A 23,028-nucleotide genomic window follows, 5' to 3' on the forward strand; every position below is an offset into this window, starting at 1 on the left:
TAATACAATCGGTCTACCAAATGCATAAGTCAGGTATATATATATATATATATATATATATATATATATATATATATATATATATATATATATATATATATGAAGCGTGAGAAAAAATGCTACAATGTGATAATGTTGTTTTTATTACTTAAATAATTATATTTTTTAAAGAAACTAACCATAACAAATCGTGGAATAGATATGTTGACTGAAATTTAAATTTGCAAAATTTATGCTTAAAGAGCTGTAACCCTACGTCTTAAATAAGTGCGTAGAACATCAAAATGTGGATTATAAACGAAGACGGATTAAAAAAAAACTACATATACTTTAATAGAATAGGAATAAAATTAACCCTTTATCATTTATATTCACATTTTGATAATAATTTTCTAAAAAAATAATTGTTATATAACCAGCAAAAAAGAACATTGAAATTAAAAACAACCCTCAAACACAGAGAACGAAAACCCAGTATAATTGCATTATAAATTTCTTTTCATTTCATTATCGAAACATACCAATTTAATAATTTTAAAGTTTACTCTTCTAGAAAAGCAATCTGACTTGGATAAAGATCTTTACAACAGCAAAAAGACATATATATGACATCGACCCATTTCAGGTCATGTTCCCTGATATGTGAATTGACTTTCTTACTTACATAAAAAAGGTATCAATCACAATAATCATTAGAACGTCAGCAGTAAAATAGCTTTACAATCAATATCACTGACAGATAAGAGCATTGTGCCACCTGATTGGATTAACAAATGTTCATTGAGACGCCACAGAAACAATCTACGGATTCCAGTTAAATGCTTTGTGGTAGATGTTTTCCCTCTACTGAATTGGACCTATCACCAGCCTGTGTTTCCCTGCTCCGAGTCTTCCCTATTAAATGTACATGAGTAGATATTGTAATGAAAATCAATAATGCAAATACAAAAATCGTACTTTCATAATAAACCTAAATGTATATTTTTTATCCTTTGTATTAAGGGTACTGCTAATCATTAGAAAAAAAATATTACTTACAGTTGTAGTACAAGTAGGGTTTCCTCGGGAATTCATATTAATGATTAACATCATTCGGTAAGAGCATACATGTATGTTGATTTACCACTAGTTGACGCTTTTTGCTGCTCCCTTGCATTGCAAATGCACACGAAAAATACCGAATAAGTCCGGATCTTTTACAAGGAACACAAAGTTACGTATTTTTCCGTCGCAAACTTTAGAATTTGATTAATCAGCAAAAACGTTTAAAAGCACCATACGTTTAGATGGTGATATAGAAAGAATTCTTTATTGTCATACTTGTTGGATTAACCTAACATACAAATTTGTATTTGATAACGTTAATGCAATTTACATGCTTGATTTGATAGACAGAATATGATCTGTAGCAATAAAATATATCTTTACGGCGTGTGGGAGAGAACACATGATGTTTTCTTTATTTCTGTAAACTGTAATTACTAAAACAGATTCAAATGATATCTAACCTTTATATTACAGCACATTACAAGTAATTAAGTTTCCGGTAATGCACCATAAATTATTAGAATACATTTGACAACTATATTTGATTAAATATAATTTGTCTGCTTGATATAGATTTGAACTCACCGCGCTCTTTTCTGCATTTTCCCCGATATGTTTCTTAACAAAATTGTATTAAACATAGTTCGCCAGTATTTCGAGAACCAAGTTCAATTATCAAAATTTCAACATGCGTGAAAAATATTGTAAAAGCTAAAAATAAATTTGTTATACTTTCCACGAGCGGTACAAGATATGCCTCTTCGTACTTCAGGAAACCCAAGAGGTATTTCAGGTTTTTACCGATTGTTACCTTCCAATAACAGAAATGAAATAAAAGAAACTATAGCCTGATGTAAAAAAAACAACCACAAGCTCAACATTTTGTTTCCATATTTTGTACATAGTGGATTTTCATTTTTTTTTAAATGCATTATGCTAAAAGACCTGCTTATTTTTCTTCAAGATTTTGTTTAAATGCATAATGCATAAACACCTGTCAATAATCTAGATTTAATCGATACTACAGATATATACAGATATTCCAGGTAGAAAACAAAATCATTCAGAAGAAGTTCAAAAAATAAGACAAATGTACGAATCATTTTTAGAACGCTGCTTAAATACAGTGATTCGTTTACTTAACAAACACTGCAATACCTACCTCGACCTCTGGGTAAAGGATACTCTTCACTGGGATGGGTTGTTCTTTCGGGGGTCGGCAGGTAAACTGTTTCCCTGTTGAGGTGACATTACATTCACTTTTGCCAATTTTAATCACAACGTCATCTAATTCAAGCCGAATCTGATCTAGGCGTTTTCCCTGTATGACAATCATTAGGTGATAAATACAAGACGTCAACATTGATAAATTTGGAATGAAATCAAATATTTCCAATGCAAATAGACATGTTGCAACGGTTATGTTTCTATATGTTCATGCAAATAACTTACACATATTGTTAAATATTCATTGAATTTTTGTAGGTAGAGCTTGATTTTGTCGTTAGGAAAAATGTTTATTTCTGGATCTTCACAAATTTGGAAGAACGCCTTATGGGTGGCACTAAAGTTACGGATGTCCTGGACATTATCAATGACAAACCCGAATGCTACGCCGCTTTCGTCCGGAGTGTTGGGCCGCTTAGTGATCATGGAGGACTCTACCTTGGGGGTGCTGCACTCCATTGTGATATCATTGAGTACCAGACATCCCTGAAACCAACCACAAGCAGAAACAGTTGTAGAATTAATTATTTTGGATCAATGTAGAACCTATGGTCATTTCATGGGATAATGTGACATACCCCGTAATAAGCTGTTACTGTCTGGTTGAGATCTATTCTGTAGAAGACCATTTTGGGCAAAGAGGTGTTGATAGAATTGAATCCCTTTCCTCGAACTAGAACTCTCAATCCTCCACTTATTACCGAAATTTAACCCAACAGTTATATATTTAAAAACACCAATTATGCACAATGTATTTATATATAGATATATACTTATTCATATATGCTCTGAATTGAAGAATAAAAACTGTAAGTTGATTTTAATTTCAATACCATTTTTACAAATGTTTTAGATATTTCATATTAATTACCACTCCTTTCAGTCCTATCTCACCTGACAAAAGAGTTGAGCCTGCTGACCTCTGTGACAATTGGATCCTCCGCATAGCGGAAGGTCAAGTGACTATTGACTCGTTGGTGATCGATGTCCATATATAGTGGGTCTGTGGTAAAAGCACTGTTAGAAGGAGCTGTGACACAGGTCAAGTTAGAGCTGAATGTTCTAGAGAAAAGTGAGAAGGGAAATCTGAGAACAACTAAAAACATAGCGCTTACAAGCGCACTTCGAAAGACCACATTTGCTCTTAATATTAATTATGTATAAAGAAAGACGATTGTTCAATATCCTTATATTAAAATAGATCGCATTAAAAGAAATTTAAAAATCAAATCAAAAAAGCTTCACAAGCAATTTAGGATGTAACTACTTTTGTCAATATAAACATTTGAACTATTAGTTAAAAATCGACTCAACCTCTCTTTAATGATTTTGCACTCAAATGTCTCATTGCCAAAACACATTTTCCTACTCGTCCCAGCATTCAGGTATTTCCCAAAAATTGCTATTCTCGTTCCTCCAGATTTTGGTCCCTGCGTTGGTTTAATATCAGTTATTTCTGGGTCCTAAAAATGTACCAAACGCAACAAAAATACTGTAATAATAGGAAACAATATCTTTTAATTCGTTTACTATTTTATATTCATTTCCTTATTCTATTTCACATTATTACACAATTTATTGATACACTCTTCTTAACAAAATCTATATTATTTTGTTTAACAAAACTTTCAAATTCTGGCAAGACAATGATTCATGTACACGATTTCTTTCACGTTTTTAATAACTCCATCAGACAACTGACTAAAATTCTGTATTGATCATACGAACCACGTAGGTGAACTGCTCATCGGACCGGGTAGCTAGAGTCATTGCCACTCTCAACAGCACTTGGCCGGAATTTTTCTCCTCTTGGCCATAGTAAGATCGGGTAGTGCACACAATCCTTGGGAAAACAAATGGAATTAATGTTTAACAGTCTAACTAATAAAACTAATCAAACTGCTTTAAATCTCTTTTTACCGTCAAAAATAAGAATAGAGCACACTGATTTAATGAACTCAAACATGGTAGACATCTCACTCACTGTTTAGATACCACATACTCCTTGCGAATAGGTGAGCACTGAACACCCGCTACATATATGCCGCTGACTATGTCCTCGTAAGATTTCCCAAGATCAATGCCATCAATGGTCAGTAATGTCCCGCCCTGCTTTGGTCCAAACAACGGAAAAATCTGAGAACAAATACAAATTTTCCATTAAAATCACATTGTAATCAAGATCGTTTTTTAAATATCTCTATAATGTATGTTTCATTTATAAAATGTCACAAGTAACATGAAGATCTCTCTAAACTCTTTGGAAGCTCTGCAGGATAACAATGCCGACTGTGTGTAATATAGCAGGGGTATGGAGGTATATCTAGGTTGCAACTTACTATTATAGAACCCACTCATTTGCTAGCAATGGATAAAAATGTTGATTTTTTTAAGACTCACACGTGGTAATTTTATTGTCCTCAATGAATTAGGACAGTTTTGTAATATACTTACATTATTGGTTTATGACAGTTGTTTTTCTTCTTACCCAGGTATTTTATGGTTGAATTAATTTTTAGTGTGTTGGTTAATTTAATCTGGAAATTCTACAGACCCTGAAACGTGCTACTACACCAGTTGCACGGTTCGGTTCGTAACGCTTTTTGAATGGTACGGTTCGCTTTGTGAACGGTGCGGTTCGTTTCGTGAACCGTACGGTTCGCTTTGTGAACGGTACGGTACGCTTTGTGAACGGAACGGTTCGCTTCTTGCACAGTACGCTTTGCTAAAAATACCTGCAGGCTTTGTGAACGGTTTGCGCGTTTTAATAATTAGGTAGACGTGGCCTGAACGCTTTGACTTTTTTCGATATAATTTTGTTTAGTTTTTGCCCGATCTACTTCAGCAAGGTGGTAATTATGACAAGAATTTTTCTTTTTCATATGATATATCACAGATGTATTTAAATCTATTTAAAATCAGAACTTCCATTCGTTCCCCTGTTTTTGATACGTTTCGTAATACGTGTACTCAGTGACAACCTGGAAGCGGAGGTAATTTTAATGTTGATTAGTCTGTTATCATTAGTATTTAATTTAAGATAAATGTAATCGTTAAGATAGATTAAAAGAACTGTTTGACTTTAATCCGATATATTTTTGTTAATTCAGCGAGCTGTCGATAATTTTACAAAGTTTTTATTTCTATACATGTACTTGAATTGAAGTCATTAAAAAATTCTAATTCATTTAAATTTGCTATGAAAAATGGCCGCAACTTTATTCCGATATTTCATAAGTTTCCTTTATCGTTGTCTTGTTTCTCGGCTAGTTGTTTTTTTACAAGCATCTAAGCCAAGCACCCTTAGTGAATCTAAGTATTATATAGTCGTCAATTATTAAATCTAGAAGTTTATTGATTTTAAACTTTATCTTAATTAATTGGTGGATAAAATGTGTTCTAGAAATAAATGTGAAAACACAAAGAATAGTTTTTGTCTGCTGTTGCAACAATTAACATGCTAAGTAGAGATCCCCATTGAGGAATAGTTTTCGATCCGCGCCTAACCTAGTAATATAATCAATAGTGAAACAGACTATACTATTTTATGCAGAATGTTTCTTGAAAATGACTCGATATACTAAGTGTTTAAGCAAAACAGACATCCATTTTTTTTTTTAAAACATGGTATAGCACACCACAAGCTTCAAACATGGATATCATTTTATTAAACCACGCAATGTTTATATTTTCAACCACTCAACACGTGGTTAAACACAAACGATAACTATGTACTGAATATTATCGTTTAATATAAAAAAACACTTATACTTCCGCTCGAAATTCCACAGCAAATGAACAAATCTCGGTGAAGTGTCGTGAACTTTCATTCGAGCGCCTCTGGATTTATTACATACTTAACAACGATACACAAAACATTCCGAACACATTCACAGGGGTGTTTAGGTTTCTATAGATGGTCATTTGAGCGGGATTTTATCCCAGGACTCAACCTTTTTCGCCTGTCAATCAGTTAAAGTATAACAATATCTATTACACCATGTGCCGCGTGCTACTTGGCTCCTCCTTTGTGGCTAGAAGAAAATTATCGAATGAAAACGTTTTTGTTTTATGTTTTCTTATATCCCTATTAAAAAGAGTGCTCCTATTTGAAATTATTCAACAATGATTTCCTTCCGACATCATGATTATATAACTCATGTACAGGCGATCAGAGTTGTTTTTCACTCGCTGTTGTATTATTTTTATTACATGTACTAGATAAATTCTTAATATATTTATCACTTTTAACATTCATTTGTTGATTACCGGGTATTTTCCCGTGTCCTGTTTACAACTAGTATGTGGCTTGACTAAGGGTCAAATAAAACCACGTGTTCTAAAATTTAAATGACAATAACATTCGCAGGGGTGTAAAGTAAAATAATATAGTTCAGTGATAAAACTTTAATTCAAGTCATATAATCAACTCTCAAGTTTTCGTTTTCTCTCAATATCACCTGTTAGGTATAGAACCGAAGAGGAAAGACGCTGTAAGTTGTGTTTCTGTACACGTGTACCGTACGAGTGATTTTTGTTCATTTGAAATCACGACGCCATTACCAGCTATGCGGGCAATAAAGGTGAAAGTTATTCTTGCACGGAACGGTACGATTAGTTTTAGTTTAAACAATATTTATTTAGTAAATGTCATCATACATAGTATGACAGTACATAGAAGATTGAGAAACAAGCTAAAAGGCTTATGTTAATCTCGCGTTTCGTTTTAGAGGTGTTGTAGCACGTTTCAGGGTCTGTAGGTTGTGACTTTTTCACTTTTTTTGCATTGTTTGACATGCACCCTGGTGATTCTATGTTTGTGCCCTTTCTGTAGGCTTTTATGTAACTCAACCTTGCTGTTATTTTCGGTTGAGACAGTTTTTATGTAAATAACTGACCCATGTGATTCTAGAGCTGTAAACGTTTTCGGTGCTTTATGTCATTTGCTTTTAGAGATGGGGTAATCGTAATCAGATGTAATCGATAACAAGTTGCTTAATAATTATAAGTAGTCAGTAATGATCCATTTTTATGATTACAAGCGATCGTTACATCATTGATTACTCTTTAGAAACAATCTGATCTCAAGATTAGTTTCTAATTACTTGCATAATTACAACAGTGTTCCTAGTCAACCATTGTATTAATTGTAGTAAAAGCCAACTAATTTGTAGTCTTGGTTCAACACATATCTATACAGTCAATTATGTGTTTTCTGTTTAATCTATATAATTAAATATGTGTTATTTTGATGGATGCATTAATGTTTTTCTTTTAGAACACGGAGATGTTCAACTCAAAAAGATGTTTAATAGTGATAAAGTATACTGACAAAAAGCTTGTAAAAATTGATGTCTTGAGTTATCATAAGTATTCTGAAGGAAAAGTAAGACAAGTAATTTATTGTTATCGCCATTACTCCTAAAAGTGGATTTATTTAGCTTGTAATCGATTATTTTTAAAACCCAAAGTAATTGTAATTTAATCGATTACTTTTAAAAGAAATCAACCAAAATCCCTCCTTGCTTTTGTAATTAAGTGCTCTCCAGTTTTAACAGTTTGTCCTGCTGAAACAAGTGGGTCTTTGGTTGAGACGGTTCTTTGTGCTTATATAGCCTACCTTTTGATTTAAAGGTTTTCAGTGTTTCGTTTTACGCAACTTTGTGATTTTTTGGTTTAGACGGATTTCAGCATTGTGTGCAACTTAACCTTGTGATTTTGATGCTGAATGGCATTGTGGGTAACCAACTTTAAATAATAATTAGAGTTCATTTAATTTACCTTAAATATTCTAGGATTTGGACAGTTTTCGTATCTTGATAGCCAGCTGTTTTTGGTTGTACAGGATGACTGTAAGCTACACTGGTTGGATGGTTTGCACCACCCACAGGAAAAGGCCTCATGCTGGGTCAGGCATTCACCACAACTACTGGACATTTTTTCACACTTGTACATTATCACTATATTTGATAATAAGAAAATGTTGGTTAAAATCGGTCAATTCTTTTTGGTTAAAAGAGAATCCAATGGCAGATGGAAATACCGGTAAATATGAGTTGTTTTTATTACCTTGTACATTATTAGGATTGTCCAGTTGTTTGGGATACATCTCACCCCATAGTATTTTCAGGGGGACATTGTAGCTTTTGGCGTCTTCAGGATAATAAAACTGGCACAGGAAGAACATCATTGCATCACAGACCATAAAAAAATATTATAACAGTATATGTGATTATCCAAGAATAGGTCTGCACTTACCCTGGTCTGTTTACAGTTAATGATCACCACCCCTCCCATGTCTACCATGTTAGCTATCTCTCCTCTTTGTTCTGTCTCTGAGTTAAATGCAAACACACAGCGTATCGGTTTTTGGTATGGCTACAAAATCAAAAGGTGTTAAAGTTAAGAAAATGTCACTACAATTGAATTGAAAAATCCGAAACTGATGCTCCTTTCTTTCTGAAAATATCTGTAGCACATGCAATCATGGGACCAACTGATACATACATGACGATACTTGTTTTTGTCTTTGGAAGTATCATAAATATACACTTGCACGTGAACTGTTGTTTGCACAAAAAGTAGAATAAGTAATTATAAACAGTCATAATTTAATTATGTAAGAACAATTCTGATCTGATTTCTAATACTGTAAATTCCTTATATTACGCGAGTACTTAATTCCGCGATCCCGCTGGTTTCTACCAAATCGCGAGAATATAAAATCGCGAACGTTGAACTTTTCTCCTTATTTCTTATAGTTTTCAACTCTCAGAAAATAATGGCGATATTTTAAAATCCGGGAAGGATGCTTCTCGCGATTTTACGCGGATATTAATTCCTCGCGTTTAATTAGGAATTTACAGTAATCTAATTGGGTCTAATAATAAAGCTCTTTCTTGTCATTGATTACATGGTTTGTAGTATTATTTAGTAATGTAAAGATGTTTGTTTGAAACTGCTCTTCAAGTATATGTTCTCTGAAAATCAGACTTCACAACCCTGGCCGACCTGCCTTTGGTTGTTTCCCTTACCTTTAAATTTTTGAGGATAAGGGAGATCATTTTATTGGTCCCTGACGACACCAGTAGGTTCTGCCGCTTACTTGGATCAAGACTAGGACATTTGGTAGGTCCACTGTCATGTGGGACTGTCATTCCGTCATTCTGTCGAAACCGAATTTAACATACTCTGTGCTATTTCTTTTTACGTTTGCACACTCTATCATTGATTTATTATCATTAGTTTTTAATAAGTTTATCTCAACTGGCCAGACGGAATCATTTAATTGTGAGTATGTTAATCAACCTACATTCTGCCCTGCAATAAAGTCTTCGTTGTTGTTACAGTCCATCACCGGGTAGTGGGTACACAGATGGTTCTTGATGCACCAGGTACAGTTAAACAAGCTAGAGGTACAACTGAAACAGCTGTAACACAGATATAGACACATTACCCTTTATTATGAACTGACTGTTTTTTACTAATTCACAGTATTATCCACATGTGTAAGAATAAATTCCAAACACTACTGAGTTTAGTGTTTGTATTTCACCCTAGAGGGGTTATATTCATTTTGTATTTTGATTAATCTGATCTTAATCATTATTAATGATTATTCTTTTATGCTCATTATTTCTTTAATACATTATAACCGAATATTGCTCCAACAAAATCACACCATATTACGATATACAACCGTTTGTCTGCGGGCTATAGTTCTGCTTTCACTTTTTCAAAATCTGTTTATGAAAAAGATTGTCAGTAACATATTGCCGTTTTAAATGGAATCTTAATGGGTTTTTTTTTTTTAGATATGTTTAAGTCTTGCAGCCTTGAAATTTCAGCTTTAAACTTGGACCGATCCTCTCATCCCCCAATACTCTGTCTTTAACCACCTTTTAAATATAAGACACAGATATTTGACCTTGGGTACAACAAACAATTACCTGGTGTGAACCTTACAGTCAAAGAATGTAAAGTTAGCTGAAACGAAGTCAAATTCCATGATAACCACCGATAATCTCATTGTGATGTAGTCTGCAAAACAAAAACAGAATTAATTGAATAAGATAACACTTTGCTCATTTTCATAAATTTTATATTGAGCGTATGACTAAGTCTTCAGACATCTATAAGCATTGAACTTACCGATTGGAACATGGCCAAGCATCACAATAATGACTTACCTGCACCTATAGGAAACGAAGGCAATTCATTATGCACAGGAGTGTCACATTTCACAAGGTTGGGGGTGGTTCTGTTGGCTGCTGTTTCAATCGTCTTCCCATTGCCATGGAAAGCACATTTATACGATCCAATGAAGGTTGGGAGGTTGGATATATTTAATAATATCTAAAATGGAGGGAAATATATTGTTTGTACTCGTTTTTTGAACTCTCCTATGCACTTACTCGGGCAAAGCGAAAGTGAAACAGTGTTTGGACCTAAGCACAAATCAAAACCGCTGACAACACTTAGTTCTTAAAAATAATCGATAGATTCGATGCTAGGTATTCTGGAGCATTGTTTTTCATGAAAACTTATTTATTATCATCATGAAAATAGTAAGATTTTAAATTGTACAAACAGTTTAGATATTTTTTAAAGTCGTATGTATTCCTACGCTAGAGTTCAACCAGACGCTTGGCTGTCTCCGTTAATATCCTACAAAACAGAGTCTATCTTGCTTGTCGGAGATAAACGGAGACAGCCGAGCGTTTGGTTGAACAAGACAAGAGTTCAATCTTGCCTGGATCAATACATTTTCTCAGAAATATTTCGATGACTGATACTTCTTGCCATGCAAAATCACATTTCGTTGATTTTGAATAAATGATAATCGATAAAATCAACTCCCGTCAGCACTTCAAAGTACTTTGATTTCTACTCAGTTTAAGAAATTATGATCATTTTGTTGTTATCAATAACAAAACGGACGGTTCTTACTGTGGTGGTTCTGTGGTCCTTCTGAATTTTGTCAGGGTAAACTTGTGTGATCTTTGTACAAGTCTTTCCATTATATGCCATCCATTTCAGAGCAGAACCATAGTCTGAGCACTCCTCGGCCAGACTACACCTGTAATGGAAATCAATGAGTAGGACTGGATGGTTTGGGCATTCAAAACAAGGTATAGTAAATTCCGAAATTCTATGATATACCAAATTATGATATTCCTGGCAATGGAGAGTATACCAATCAATTACAGAATGAAACAATATACAAATAAGTTTAAAATTTCTCCAAAAAAAAGCAACCGGTTTTTTTTTCTAATTATCTTTTTCTACAAAAACAAAATTAATTCAATTTTGTTAAACAAAAAATTATAGCAATTTGTATTTTAATTACAGACTTATAACTCATTACAATTTGAAACATTTTGCCGATTGCCAATTCGTTAAGAAACACTTTCGTCAAACATAGTGTAAGATATCCAGTCTTACTTATTTTCCATCGAGCACCATCCACAATATGGGTCATTGGCTCCTTTACATTCCTCACAAGTCGTGTATTGCTTGCAGTTTTGTACCACTATTTTCACCAACTGCAAAATAAAAAAAAAAGATTTGTTTTATTTGGTTAGTAGACAATGCACAGAAAGTTTTACAACATTAAAATTCAGTGTATACAAACCTAATATTAATCAGTAAAAACAGTTACATGTACATAAAGAAATATTGATCTTCTAGGGTGCTTATTGCGTAAACTTTTCTATCTATTTCTTATGACTTTACATAGTTAATTTACGAAATATTGATAGCCGTTTTGTTGTTACACTGATTTTGAATATCTTTTAAATGGTTTTGAGCTTTACATAAAATTTAAACCTTATTTAGAACAAATAAAAAATATTAATAAAACGTATATAGTTTTGGACTTTTTAATTTTGGATGATTTTTTCATGGAGTATTTCACAAATTGGTTTAACGAAAATTAATAGAGAGGTTTAACAGACCAGCAAGTTGGAACTACGCGTACCCGTTCACATCTTTTCTTATTTAGCAGTTGTAATGTGTACTTCTACTGGTAGATGTTTTAAATGAACTTTTATACTTTCATATTTTGCTTTGAACAGTGACAGTCGAATTCAATAAAGCTTGCAAGTTTTTTGTATTTGTTTTTGTTTTTTTGTTTTGTTTTGTTTTTTTTTTATTTTTTGTTCGGTTTTTTTTTTTTTTTGGTTTTTTGTTTTTTGTTTTGTTTTGTTTTTTTTTTTATTTCTTTGTTTTTTGGTTTTTTTTTTCTTGGGGGGGGGGGTGTTAACAGCATGTTTCAAGTAAGTATGTGTGTATATTTTTGTTTTGAATAACATAATTAAGAGTCATTGATTTTTTTGCAAGAAGCGATAAGTGTATTAAGCCTATTTACCACTTCAGAGACTAATTTTGTTTCTTTATATCAGTAGTCGCACTAGATATTAAGGTTTAAAAATAAACACACTTTTTATCTAAATGGTCAACAAGTTAATATAAGCCACAAGTTTGATTTCACGTGTACTTTGCAAACTTCACGTATGTCTATTCTTGTACATACGCGTAAAATTGCAAAATTACAAAAAATTACATCACACATTTTCTTTTCTACACATGTAGGTAAAAGTAAATACGCGAACACGTTGGTTTGCTAAACCTCTCGAAGACAAGGAATGTACACGTGCATTAAATCTGTCAACATTTTAAACTTTTAACTAGAAGCCATGTAAGGTTAATGCTCATCTTTTACCAAAAAGGCACCTTCAGGGTGAAATATAAAACAGTTGAGGTTTAAAGCAGAGAAAATTATGTTCTGTATAAGATATGTCGTATGGTCTGAGTGAATAATACATGGCGCTCACAGAGCAGGGCTCTAACAAAACAATAAAGCAAACTCTTATTCAAAGATAGTTGGCAAGTAAATTCAAAAAAGTGTATAACCATTTAGCAATCAATTGTTGACTTAGTTATGTATATGATGTATCCTTTGCTGAGGCCAAATAATATAATTAGTTGATGATTTATTTCTATATGCAATTGACAAACAACCCCCTTCCCCCACGACAAAAAATATGTAATTTAATATCTTATAAAATTTAACTCCATTTCAATCATAATCATAAAAAATTTTCATTACTTAATCATTTCCATGTGTTAAACAAAAGATTTTTTTTTTTCAAATCATATGCTAAACTAAAAATGCTTATACATATATATCCAATCCTTTTTTTTTATGAAAATTGGCAAGGTAAGGACACAGAATGAAAGGTATATAAAATTGAGATGGCCTGATATCTCTCACCTTGTTTGGAGAAAGGACATAAAGATATCGATTGTCTTCATCGAAGATCATATCTTTTAAAATGGGAAATCCCGGGTCTACCGTAATATCATCATATTCGGTTGCGATGGCGCTGGACTCGATTGAAACCTACAACATGATATTTGCATGAGATATGAAAGGCTTGATTAGCTATTATCATTATGTCATATTGAACATCCCTCCCCAAGCATCTTTATCAACACTGCTACATAGTTGAATGTCAATCCCCTATTTACAATTACCTGGAATATTTCAATTGTTTTTCTTGTCTTACTTCATGTCGTAGATTTACACTTTGGGATTTATATTCAAATACAGACTAATTAACATTCTCTGCTCAAATTACTTTTGATTTCTTTGCATTTTTAACATAGGTAAAACGCAGCAAAATGCAGGATCATTCTATTTAGTTCCTATTATAATTTTGCTGAGAAGTATTGTGAACACCTTAAAGGTCATATGAAACGATTTTTAACACTATGATTTTCTTGCATAAATATACAGCTTGGTGTAAACAAATGTTAAAATACGTGAAGTAAGATTTTTTTGCCCTTGCATTACTGAGAAATAACCGTGAAAACTCAGCACCTGAAAAAATTCCTCCCCGCTTATCGTTCCTGATTTTGTGGATTTATGACGTCACACAGACCCACCGATGTAAACAATGCATCAAAACTAGTGTAATTTTTCAGTAGTTTATCGATATGATTTTAGTAATTTTTGCATATTTGAACGTGTCTTACTTTTCAAATGAGATCATTTGATTTCGTAGTACAAATGACTTAGTTTTCCTTGGTTGTTAATGAATAAATCTAAACCCTATCAGATTCTCACCAGAGTAAAATCATGATGAAGATCCCGTACTGCAGTGAAAATGTAACGAAAAAAAAATGCTCCAACATTAACAGCTGATTAATGAATTAGCCTAATCCTTTTGAAATAGAAACATCATTTTCTTCTTCGATTCGTATAATGATTCAGCTACATTTAACGGGAATTAAAGCATTTTAATTCATTTAATTTATTTTGTCACATAAAAAAGTATAAGGCAGGTAAATGAAAATGTTTGAGGCATTGTGTACATAGTTTGTATTTAAAAAGAGCTGCTGTAAAATGCCGCAAAATTATTCTTAAATCTTATTTTAAAATAATATGAATTCCTGCCTTATTGATATATACATGTAGCAATATCTTTAAAAAAATACTTAAAAGTGAGTAAACACCGCACGTACACGTTTAAAATCAAAACACCGCACATACAAGTACACGTTTCAAAATCAAAACGTTTGAAGAAATTTCTCTTAGACTAAAATAATTAAATGGTAACATATTTGTGAACTTGAAAGCGAAACAAACAATTTAATCATGAAGCGAATGAGGCATTACAAGGCCTATGAGTTGTTTAGAAAAAAAAATCTTAATGAATTGCATGAACGTGCAAATGGGAAAAACGATCAGTTATTTTTGAATTTGACACTTTCTTTAAAAAGATTGAAATAAAACATATATACATACATATATTTAAGTTATATTATACTTGCATGTAGATCTATGAAGAAAATAATTCTTTCTTCGTGGATTCTCTAAACTGAATATGTACACGCTATCAAATACAAACGCACACGATTTCATTTCTCATTCCAATACTGCCGTGGTTGATTATTGTATAATTATACCAGTTTTTATATGAAATAGTATTTTTTTTCTTTTAAAATGCTGCAAAATTACATGAATATTTGTATTCACAACATAGCTTTATAAGGTCATTGGGTCTTACTGACGTCATAATCAAGGGAGGTAAGCCGCGTAAGTCAATGTTCCTTTTCCCGGTTAAGTGATTTTGATCGGCGCTCTCATTTTGCATAAAATATTCAAAAAACAATGTTTCTCTTATTAAAAAGTCACTTATGAACTCATTCCCGTATATAACTCAATATGGTCAGGATATCGTTTCATATGACCTTTAATTATCATCATGTAACTGACCAGAGTGATTGAAGGGATTTGGTAAAGAATGTGACCTTTTGTTTTGTTGGACATTGTACATGTAGGTATGTGTGACAAAATGTGGCATTGTTTTTGAATTGTTTAAGAAAAAAACTTCAACATTTGATGATCAAAGTAGTATGTTTTTCAAGCATGTAAGAAGTGTTATACAGTAGTAGTCGTGTTCGTTTAATTTATCATCTATCTTACTGACAAGCTTTGTAAACACCTTTCAAATCATCAAAGCATCCAGAGTGCGTAATGGCATAAAGTCAGGAGAATAACCCCCCCCCCCCCATTCTGCCTTACCTTCTTTATATGCCCGGTCCTTGTGCCAATGAACGCCACCGTATAGCCGGCGTGGGTAGTGGTAACTATCAGGGAGGAGGCACTGGTATTGATGTTAATGGTCTTTGTTGCCTTTATCAACTCTGGGCCATTGATTGGAGTGTTGAAAGCGTATTTTCCACAATATTCATTATCAATATCAAATGGCTATAACAATTAGAGAAAAGTGAAATATAATAAATTATAATACATAATATAATATATTATGAATATAAATATAATATATTGAATTTTTTTTACCAATTTCATAAGCCTTTTTCTAAAATATCATTATTACAGTACCGATGAGACCCAATCAGACAGAAAGTAGACTCTAACTCAACTCTTGGTTTACTTTGGGGGTTTGTTCGGAGTAAACTCCGGGTGTACTATAGCAGATTTAGAGTAAATTGCAATTATATCCAAGTAAACATAGAATGGACACAGAAAGTAAAACCCGATCAGAAGTAGACCCTTGAATGCAGTTGCTACGTATTTGTTTAGAATATAAAATGCTTGGGAATGACGGACGGTGAGATTGTAAGATATATGATATGCGTGCTTGACATCCCAGTGTTAAATGTCAACCATATAAGCAAACTCCGAGTTAACCAAAAGAAAACACTTTATAGAACCACAGTAAATTTCAAGTGGGCGCTTTTTTTTTATAAATCAGATCCCACATAACACAGAGTAAACCCAGGATATAAGCCTAGGGTTTGGTTGGAGTCTACTCCGGTGTAAGGTTTGGTCTCATAAGTACGGTATTATTTGAATTATTTCTATTTAAAAGTTATTGGTATGCTGATTGTAAGTAATTTAAATAATGCTTAACAAAGAAAATGTGTAATCAGGAACAAAATTCACAATTATAAGTGGCATGAATTAAAATCATTGGAAAAAAATGAACGGAGTGATGAATTGTACACAGATACAATATGACATAAGTGTATTGCCTTTTTCAAATTATAAATATGCGTCGTTAATTAAATTACTATATAGTGGCAAACCAATAACAATATAAACGAACTGTTGACTGGCAATTCCTGGGAGCAGTAATATGTTCAGGACCAGTTTTTCCTGTGCCCTTAAAACAGGTCTTGGTGTTTAATGTAAAGACTTGTTTGATTTTCCAAATTGGATAGATACACATAACGGACTCTTTATTGTTGTCGATGAGGTCATTTGGATGTCCATAACCAAACATTCCAAACAAAACATCATCGTTTACGGATATGCCCAGGGCAGCAGCTAGATGCCTTCCTGGTTTGCTTACTTTAGCGGTTTGTAATAAGTTGTATGCCTTTCCGTTGAAATCACAATTTAGTTCTGCTTCTGCATAGGAATAAAAATATCTATCAAAAAGACACACACGTATCAACTTAGAAACATAGTTTTTAGCATCAACTCTAGGTCTCTGGATGGTCCCCATGTAGCAAAAATTTCCAGACGTGAACCCGTAAATGTAACGGATAGGAAAGGTGTCTCTGTTTATATAATCCACAATTTTGTAAGACTTGGTAGCTACGTCTTCGTAAGTAAAAGAGAAGTTCTCTGTTTTCCTACTGCTGAATGCTGGCACTAAGCCCCTTATAACTCTCAGTCCAGTGTTTGTCCAGGAGGCTCCCACGTACATCACTGTGGACGGAGTGGTTCCATCGTTGCTTGGTCCCGGTGCCAGAAAAGCCACGGTCGTGGCAGATTTGTTGTTGGCCACTACAGGTTCTCTATGTCCGGATGTGTCACTGTAGCCGGGCAGAAGTTCCAATGTGGTGACATTTCGCTTGACACAACTACCTTGAAACAGACTTGTACAGATGATGATTTCATCTTGTTGCAGCCTCTTGTTGTTGTTGATAAGCAGGACTTTAATATAACTGTTGTACGGTTTCTTCTTACATTGGTCATTTTCTAGATTGTAGCAGTCAGGATTGTCAAGTCTTGGTCCAATATTTGTTTCAACCTCTTTTTCTAAGCTTTTCATAAGTAATCTATACAAATAATTTGTTCCACCGAGAATGATTGTGTAAGATCCATACTTTGACATGGTCGTCAATTCATACTCTGGATGAGGGTTTGGTAGCTCCTTTGTAATGGATGTTGCGGATGCATATAGAGCATAGTTAAAAACGATGAGTACTACTACTTCTAACATTGTCAGGTAATTAACACCATTCATCTCGAAGGGGGCTCACGGCATTAACCTTTAAAAATTATTTAGATTTTGTATTAGGAAATTTATTTCATACACAAAAGAAACTCATATGTTACTTATCTTACTGCACATGCAAAATCATAAAAGATAGTTATTAAGAAAAAAATATTGAATAATGAAGTTGAGCATGACCTTTTTGATTAAAAAACCCAAATACATCGGTTAACCTTGATCTTCTCTATCAAAATGACAATGATAGCAGTCTTGTTCATTTTGTAAATGCTAGTAAATTTTCCATAAAATGACGTAAAATGGCTATGAGTCAAATTCGAATCGTGAAAAAAATATGGTTTTTGAGATCTTGATTTTTTTTGAAAATACAATGTCTAAATGAATGTTCTGAATTTCACCGATACATTTGCTATTAGTTAAGGTCGGTAGCGGGTTTAAAATTTTGTGCCCTCTGCGCAGGGTATTGCGCATTACTGTCGTAAAACGCAAATGTAAAGTAAAATGTTCAAATGTACAGGTTATCATGTGACGTTTTTGTTAAAAAAATGACTTATCAAAAAATTATATTTAGTGAAAAGAATTGTTAGAATATTGTCAGAAGTATTTTAATCATCTCGCCGCTTCTTCAAAATCGACGTTATTGTCGTCGGAATCAAGGTCTTACGATGACGTCAGTTAATGCTCTGACGTAACAATTGACAAAAATAAACGTCGTGCACTTTCTATTGCAGCGTCAATAATTAAAATCAAAACTATATTTTGCAAAATAAAAACATATACGCGATCCTTCTACGTTCTGTGTGAGTGGAAAGGTATTTTTGTGCTACTACAAAAAAATTGAATTTGATTCGTAAACATCCTTTTTTTTTTTATACATTTCTATATCTAAAATGGCTGGCACGGCACGTTTATAGGATCAAACTATGATGGCGGATAGCATAAAAACCATCCGGTCAATTTAGTTTTAATTTAGCAAAAAGTTTACTTATACGTTAACCTTACATCACTGAAAATTAAAAGAAAATCGTATGTTTGTAATTTTTTAAATATGAAATTGAAAATGAAAACCCTCATTTTCCTATATAATCCTATATAGAATGTCGGTGATGAATCGGACATACGACCAAAATTTGAGCGCGACAAACAGATAAACTATCCGGTCAATTTACTTTATATTTTGCACATAGTTTACTCATATGTTGACATTTCACTGTAAACAATTTAAAGGAAATCGTATGTTTGAAACATTCTCCCCCGAGACTCCTTAAACTGTGTCTTTTACTTATTCTGTAAAGCATTTTTCTCCAATCAAAGGTGGACATCAGCTACTTGAATACCTTTGTCATTTATTAAAATATAAAAGTTTTAAACAGTTTATCGCATACGATCCTTGCAGCACCTGATACACTTTGGAATAGGTCACAGTCAATATTTAATATACCACAGACTTTACAAATAACCTCTTAGGTCATTCAATTTTTATTTATAATAAATCTTTTCTTAAAATTCGATTACAGATATCAATACCGGACATATTCTAAGGTAAGCGTTATATTTACTCTTTTTGGTTTGATAATGCTGCTTGGTTAGATAAATAACAAGTGCTTTAACTCATGTAAATATTTATACATTTACATGTACATTTAACATTATTATTATAATGTTATTTTGACAACAACAATCATACTTTTTATATCTTAATATATTAAACAATATTAGGGCCACATACTAATGGCCACAATCTTGGTAAGAAGCTTTCTTTTGAATCAAATACAATTACGTGTCAGGAAATGTAAACAATTTAAGTTCTTATATTATACATATAAACGAATACCACTGCACAAACAGAAATTCAAACTATAATAGAAACATTATATAACGTTATTGTAGTATGTATAGTGCATTAGAAGACTCCCCCCCCCCCCGCCCCAACCCGGGAAAAAATCAACTCTTAAGCTTGACATGATTTTACATTGCAATTTCAACATCTTAAGAATGTTGGCATTTTACATTGCAGTTTCAACAGCTTAAGAATTGTTGGGCAATCTAGGCATGGTTTGAACAACAAAACTCCAGAAAACCTAACAAGAAAAAAAAAACAACAAAAAAACAAGCAAACTCGTAAACCATATTTGTATGACCTAGTTTGTTTTCTTGTTGAGGACCCCCAAAACAAAGCACTAATTATGACTAATGTGTAGATTCAGGCCATACCGCATAGTACTTAAGGTCAAATTAACGTTTAGTATATATATTTATACATGATTTCCTTCAAACAGTTAAACTGAATTGATGTTTTCCTTTCTATAAGTACAACATCTTTGATAAAGGAAGTTTCACATAATGTATCCATTCATTTGAATGTTCTCCGTTCAGTACATGTGCAACGCTGATAAGATTGTGTCAGTCTAAAGTATTGTATGTTTCTAGTGTGGGTCGTTATATTTATTATGTTTTTTGTTTACATTTATGTTCATCGAGGAAATTAAGCACTGCATGAAATGTTGATAAGACAATGTAGCATTTTTATCTGTCTTACCTATATTTAAGCCTAAGAAACACTAAATGAAAACTTTTGAATTTTGACAAGGAGTCAATATCATGGCTAAGTCAATGCTATAAAAATCATCAAAATATGTATTAACGATATGCATTCTACAGTCAATATTCTACGATCAAATTTTTGGTAATCATACTAAGTAGATGTAATCAGCTATAATCGAAAACTTCATCATAATCACGTCATGATATGAAACTGTTGTATTCAGTTGAAACTATATAAAACAGCATAAAAGCTAGGACTCATAAAGTTGTTTTTTTTATATTTGCGATCATTTACATGCTAAATGATTTAATTATCATGTTAGGATATATTCAAAATAAAATGACTTCATTATATCTGAGCACACCGTTAAATGATCGATTTCTCGATGAATAATATCTGATCAATTTTAAGCGCCTTTATATAATGTGACAATTCGTTATCCTTTCTAAACATTTAAAAAATCATTCTTATTTTTCAATAAAAAATATGTTGATTACACCTCGTACAGTTTAGTTGTTTAATAGTTATCGAAGCTCTTTCCTTGTTGAAGTTTATAAATCTTAAATTATACCAGAAGATTAGAATGTAAAATTCAAGAAAAAAAATATTCCATGGAAAAATGCATACATAACTAGAATGTTTTAATCGTTCAAGCATCAAACTTTTGTAATAGATTTACAAAACGTAAATGAGATACATTTTTGTGCACGTAATATCGAAAGAAAATATTATGTTTGATATTTTTTAAAACGTATGTCATTTATGACGTTGCTAACATATGCGATGCTTCGCAAGATTTATCTTTGAAAACTCTATTTTTGTTATTGAAAAATCGCTATACTTACCATGCATGTAAATGCAAAACTCTTCTGAATGTATAGATACCAACCAGACTAGAATTATCACCTACATGTACTTGTGATCTTGAAAAAAAAACCTTTTAAAATATGGGGGAAATTACAATTCTGTCACTCCAGATGAACAGACAAGGACGTATTGAGTGGGTTTTTTTTGAGGAAGTTGTTTCCGGAGAAGCGTATACTGTATAATGCCTTCGTATGAGGAATTGAAAGAAATCTATGAACACAAAATTATGGAAACGGTCACCTCAGAGAGACTGTATATCGTAAATCGATGCAGTTATTGCGCAAAAAGGTATTCATGATTATTGAATTGTTTAGCAAAAACTGGTTGAAAGATGAATTTGAGACGGAGTATAAATCATTTCAGATAGTAATTTTCCTTTATAAAAAAGGTTCCGAAAGGTATTTTGTGTCATTTACAAAGGCATAATGTACTGATATGGAGTCTATTGGCCTGATAATATTAATACTTACATCAACCACTTTAAATTGATTGGTTATTTTATTGCATACTCTACATCATTTATGGATGCTTGTCTCACAAATTGCAGCATTGTAGATCTTAAAATTTTTAAACACGTTTCAAGCATTTATATCACAAAGTTTGAAACCCCTATTAGGGCTGCTGTATTACAGTACCCGCAACGTTATTTTTACAAGATAAACGATAGGATAGGATTCATGCACGATAGGATAGCATTAACGCACGATAGAACAGTATACACGCACGAAATGATAGGATTAACGCACGACAGAACAGTATACACGCACGATATGATAGGATTGATACATGATAGGAAAGGATAAACGATGTTCATGATAAACGTATGATCGCTTTACACGATATTTACGAACAAACTGATAATGGCAGAATTTGAGAGAGAACACGTACAAATTAAGATTTACGTGGAATTTCTTTTTAGTAACAATTGCCGAGTTGTTAATCATCGCTGCATCATTTATAGAATGAATAAAAATTACCAGTTAATTTTTTTCGACTAAAATTATGAGCTTTAATGATAAATTTTCTGTATTGTTAAAATTGTTTTCATTATCGAACACCCTAGCCGATCGCCGCGAATATTTCAGCCCGAGATTAAATCACTCGAAAAATAGCGTGTTTAATTATATAAATCCAACTCTTGTATAAAGTAAATATAAAATCTATCATTAGTACATTTCTTTCTGTATAAGAAAATGATGCATTAAAAACGAATTATTACAGACAAGTTAAATAAATATTTACGCAAATACACATTCTGCGTACGATTTGTTAACATTGTTTTCATTACAACACACCCTAGCTGATTGCTAAGAACATTTCAGCCTGAAATCAAATATCACACGGAAAATAAAGGGTTCAAAGTACAACTCTGGTATTAATTAAATATATTTACATTTTCCAGTGTCTATGCCTGTGATAACACTACGTATCGATTTTGAACTATATAACTCATAAAGCCTAATTGAGGCGCCAGCGGGGTTTGCTTATTCATATCTAAATATTTAATTGAACGATGGTTGAAAATTATATAAGGAATAAGGAATCATTCTTTTGAGTATTATGAGG

At 32.6% G+C, this 23,028-nt stretch overlaps 1 protein-coding gene across 1 annotated transcript; it reads right to left on the reverse strand.

The window, feature by feature from the left end:
• Nucleotides 1-111: 111 nt before the first annotated feature.
• On the reverse strand, nt 112-21,583 carry LOC105317943 (plexin A3). The gene is made up of 22 exons (XM_066069562.1): nt 21,441-21,583; nt 16,914-18,087; nt 15,866-16,051; nt 13,550-13,678; nt 11,719-11,819; nt 11,224-11,353; nt 10,464-10,629; nt 10,224-10,314; nt 9,587-9,704; nt 9,309-9,440; nt 8,533-8,652; nt 8,344-8,443; nt 8,056-8,234; nt 4,259-4,410; nt 4,003-4,117; nt 3,589-3,737; nt 3,169-3,336; nt 2,853-2,967; nt 2,500-2,760; nt 2,210-2,368; nt 1,039-1,858; nt 112-894 (listed from the first exon to the last, which is right to left on the reverse strand). Exons 2-21 carry the CDS (start codon nt 18,060-18,062, stop codon nt 1,667-1,669), a joined length of 3,912 nt encoding a protein of 1,303 aa, XP_065925634.1. The 5' UTR covers nt 18,063-18,087; nt 21,441-21,583; the 3' UTR covers nt 112-894; nt 1,039-1,666.
• Nucleotides 21,584-23,028: the final 1,445 nt, after the last annotated feature.

This window comes from Magallana gigas, chromosome 8, assembly GCF_963853765.1.
Source record: "Magallana gigas chromosome 8, xbMagGiga1.1, whole genome shotgun sequence".
Taxonomy (NCBI): domain Eukaryota; kingdom Metazoa; phylum Mollusca; class Bivalvia; order Ostreida; family Ostreidae; genus Magallana; species Magallana gigas.

Bases quoted from the DNA above. Each gene is read 5' to 3' on its own strand.
- LOC105317943 (XM_066069562.1), bottom strand. From the start codon at position 18,062: ATGAATGGTGTTAATTACCTGACAATGTTAGAAGTAGTAGTACTCATC. The intron at 9,441-9,586 runs GTAGGTTGATTA...CGGTTTCGACAG, and splicing joins ACTTTATTGCAGGGCAGAAT to AATGACGGAATGACAGTCCC. The intron at 3,738-4,002 runs GTTCGTATGATC...GTACATTTTTAG, and splicing joins ATGAGCAGTTCACCTACGTG to GACCCAGAAATAACTGATAT.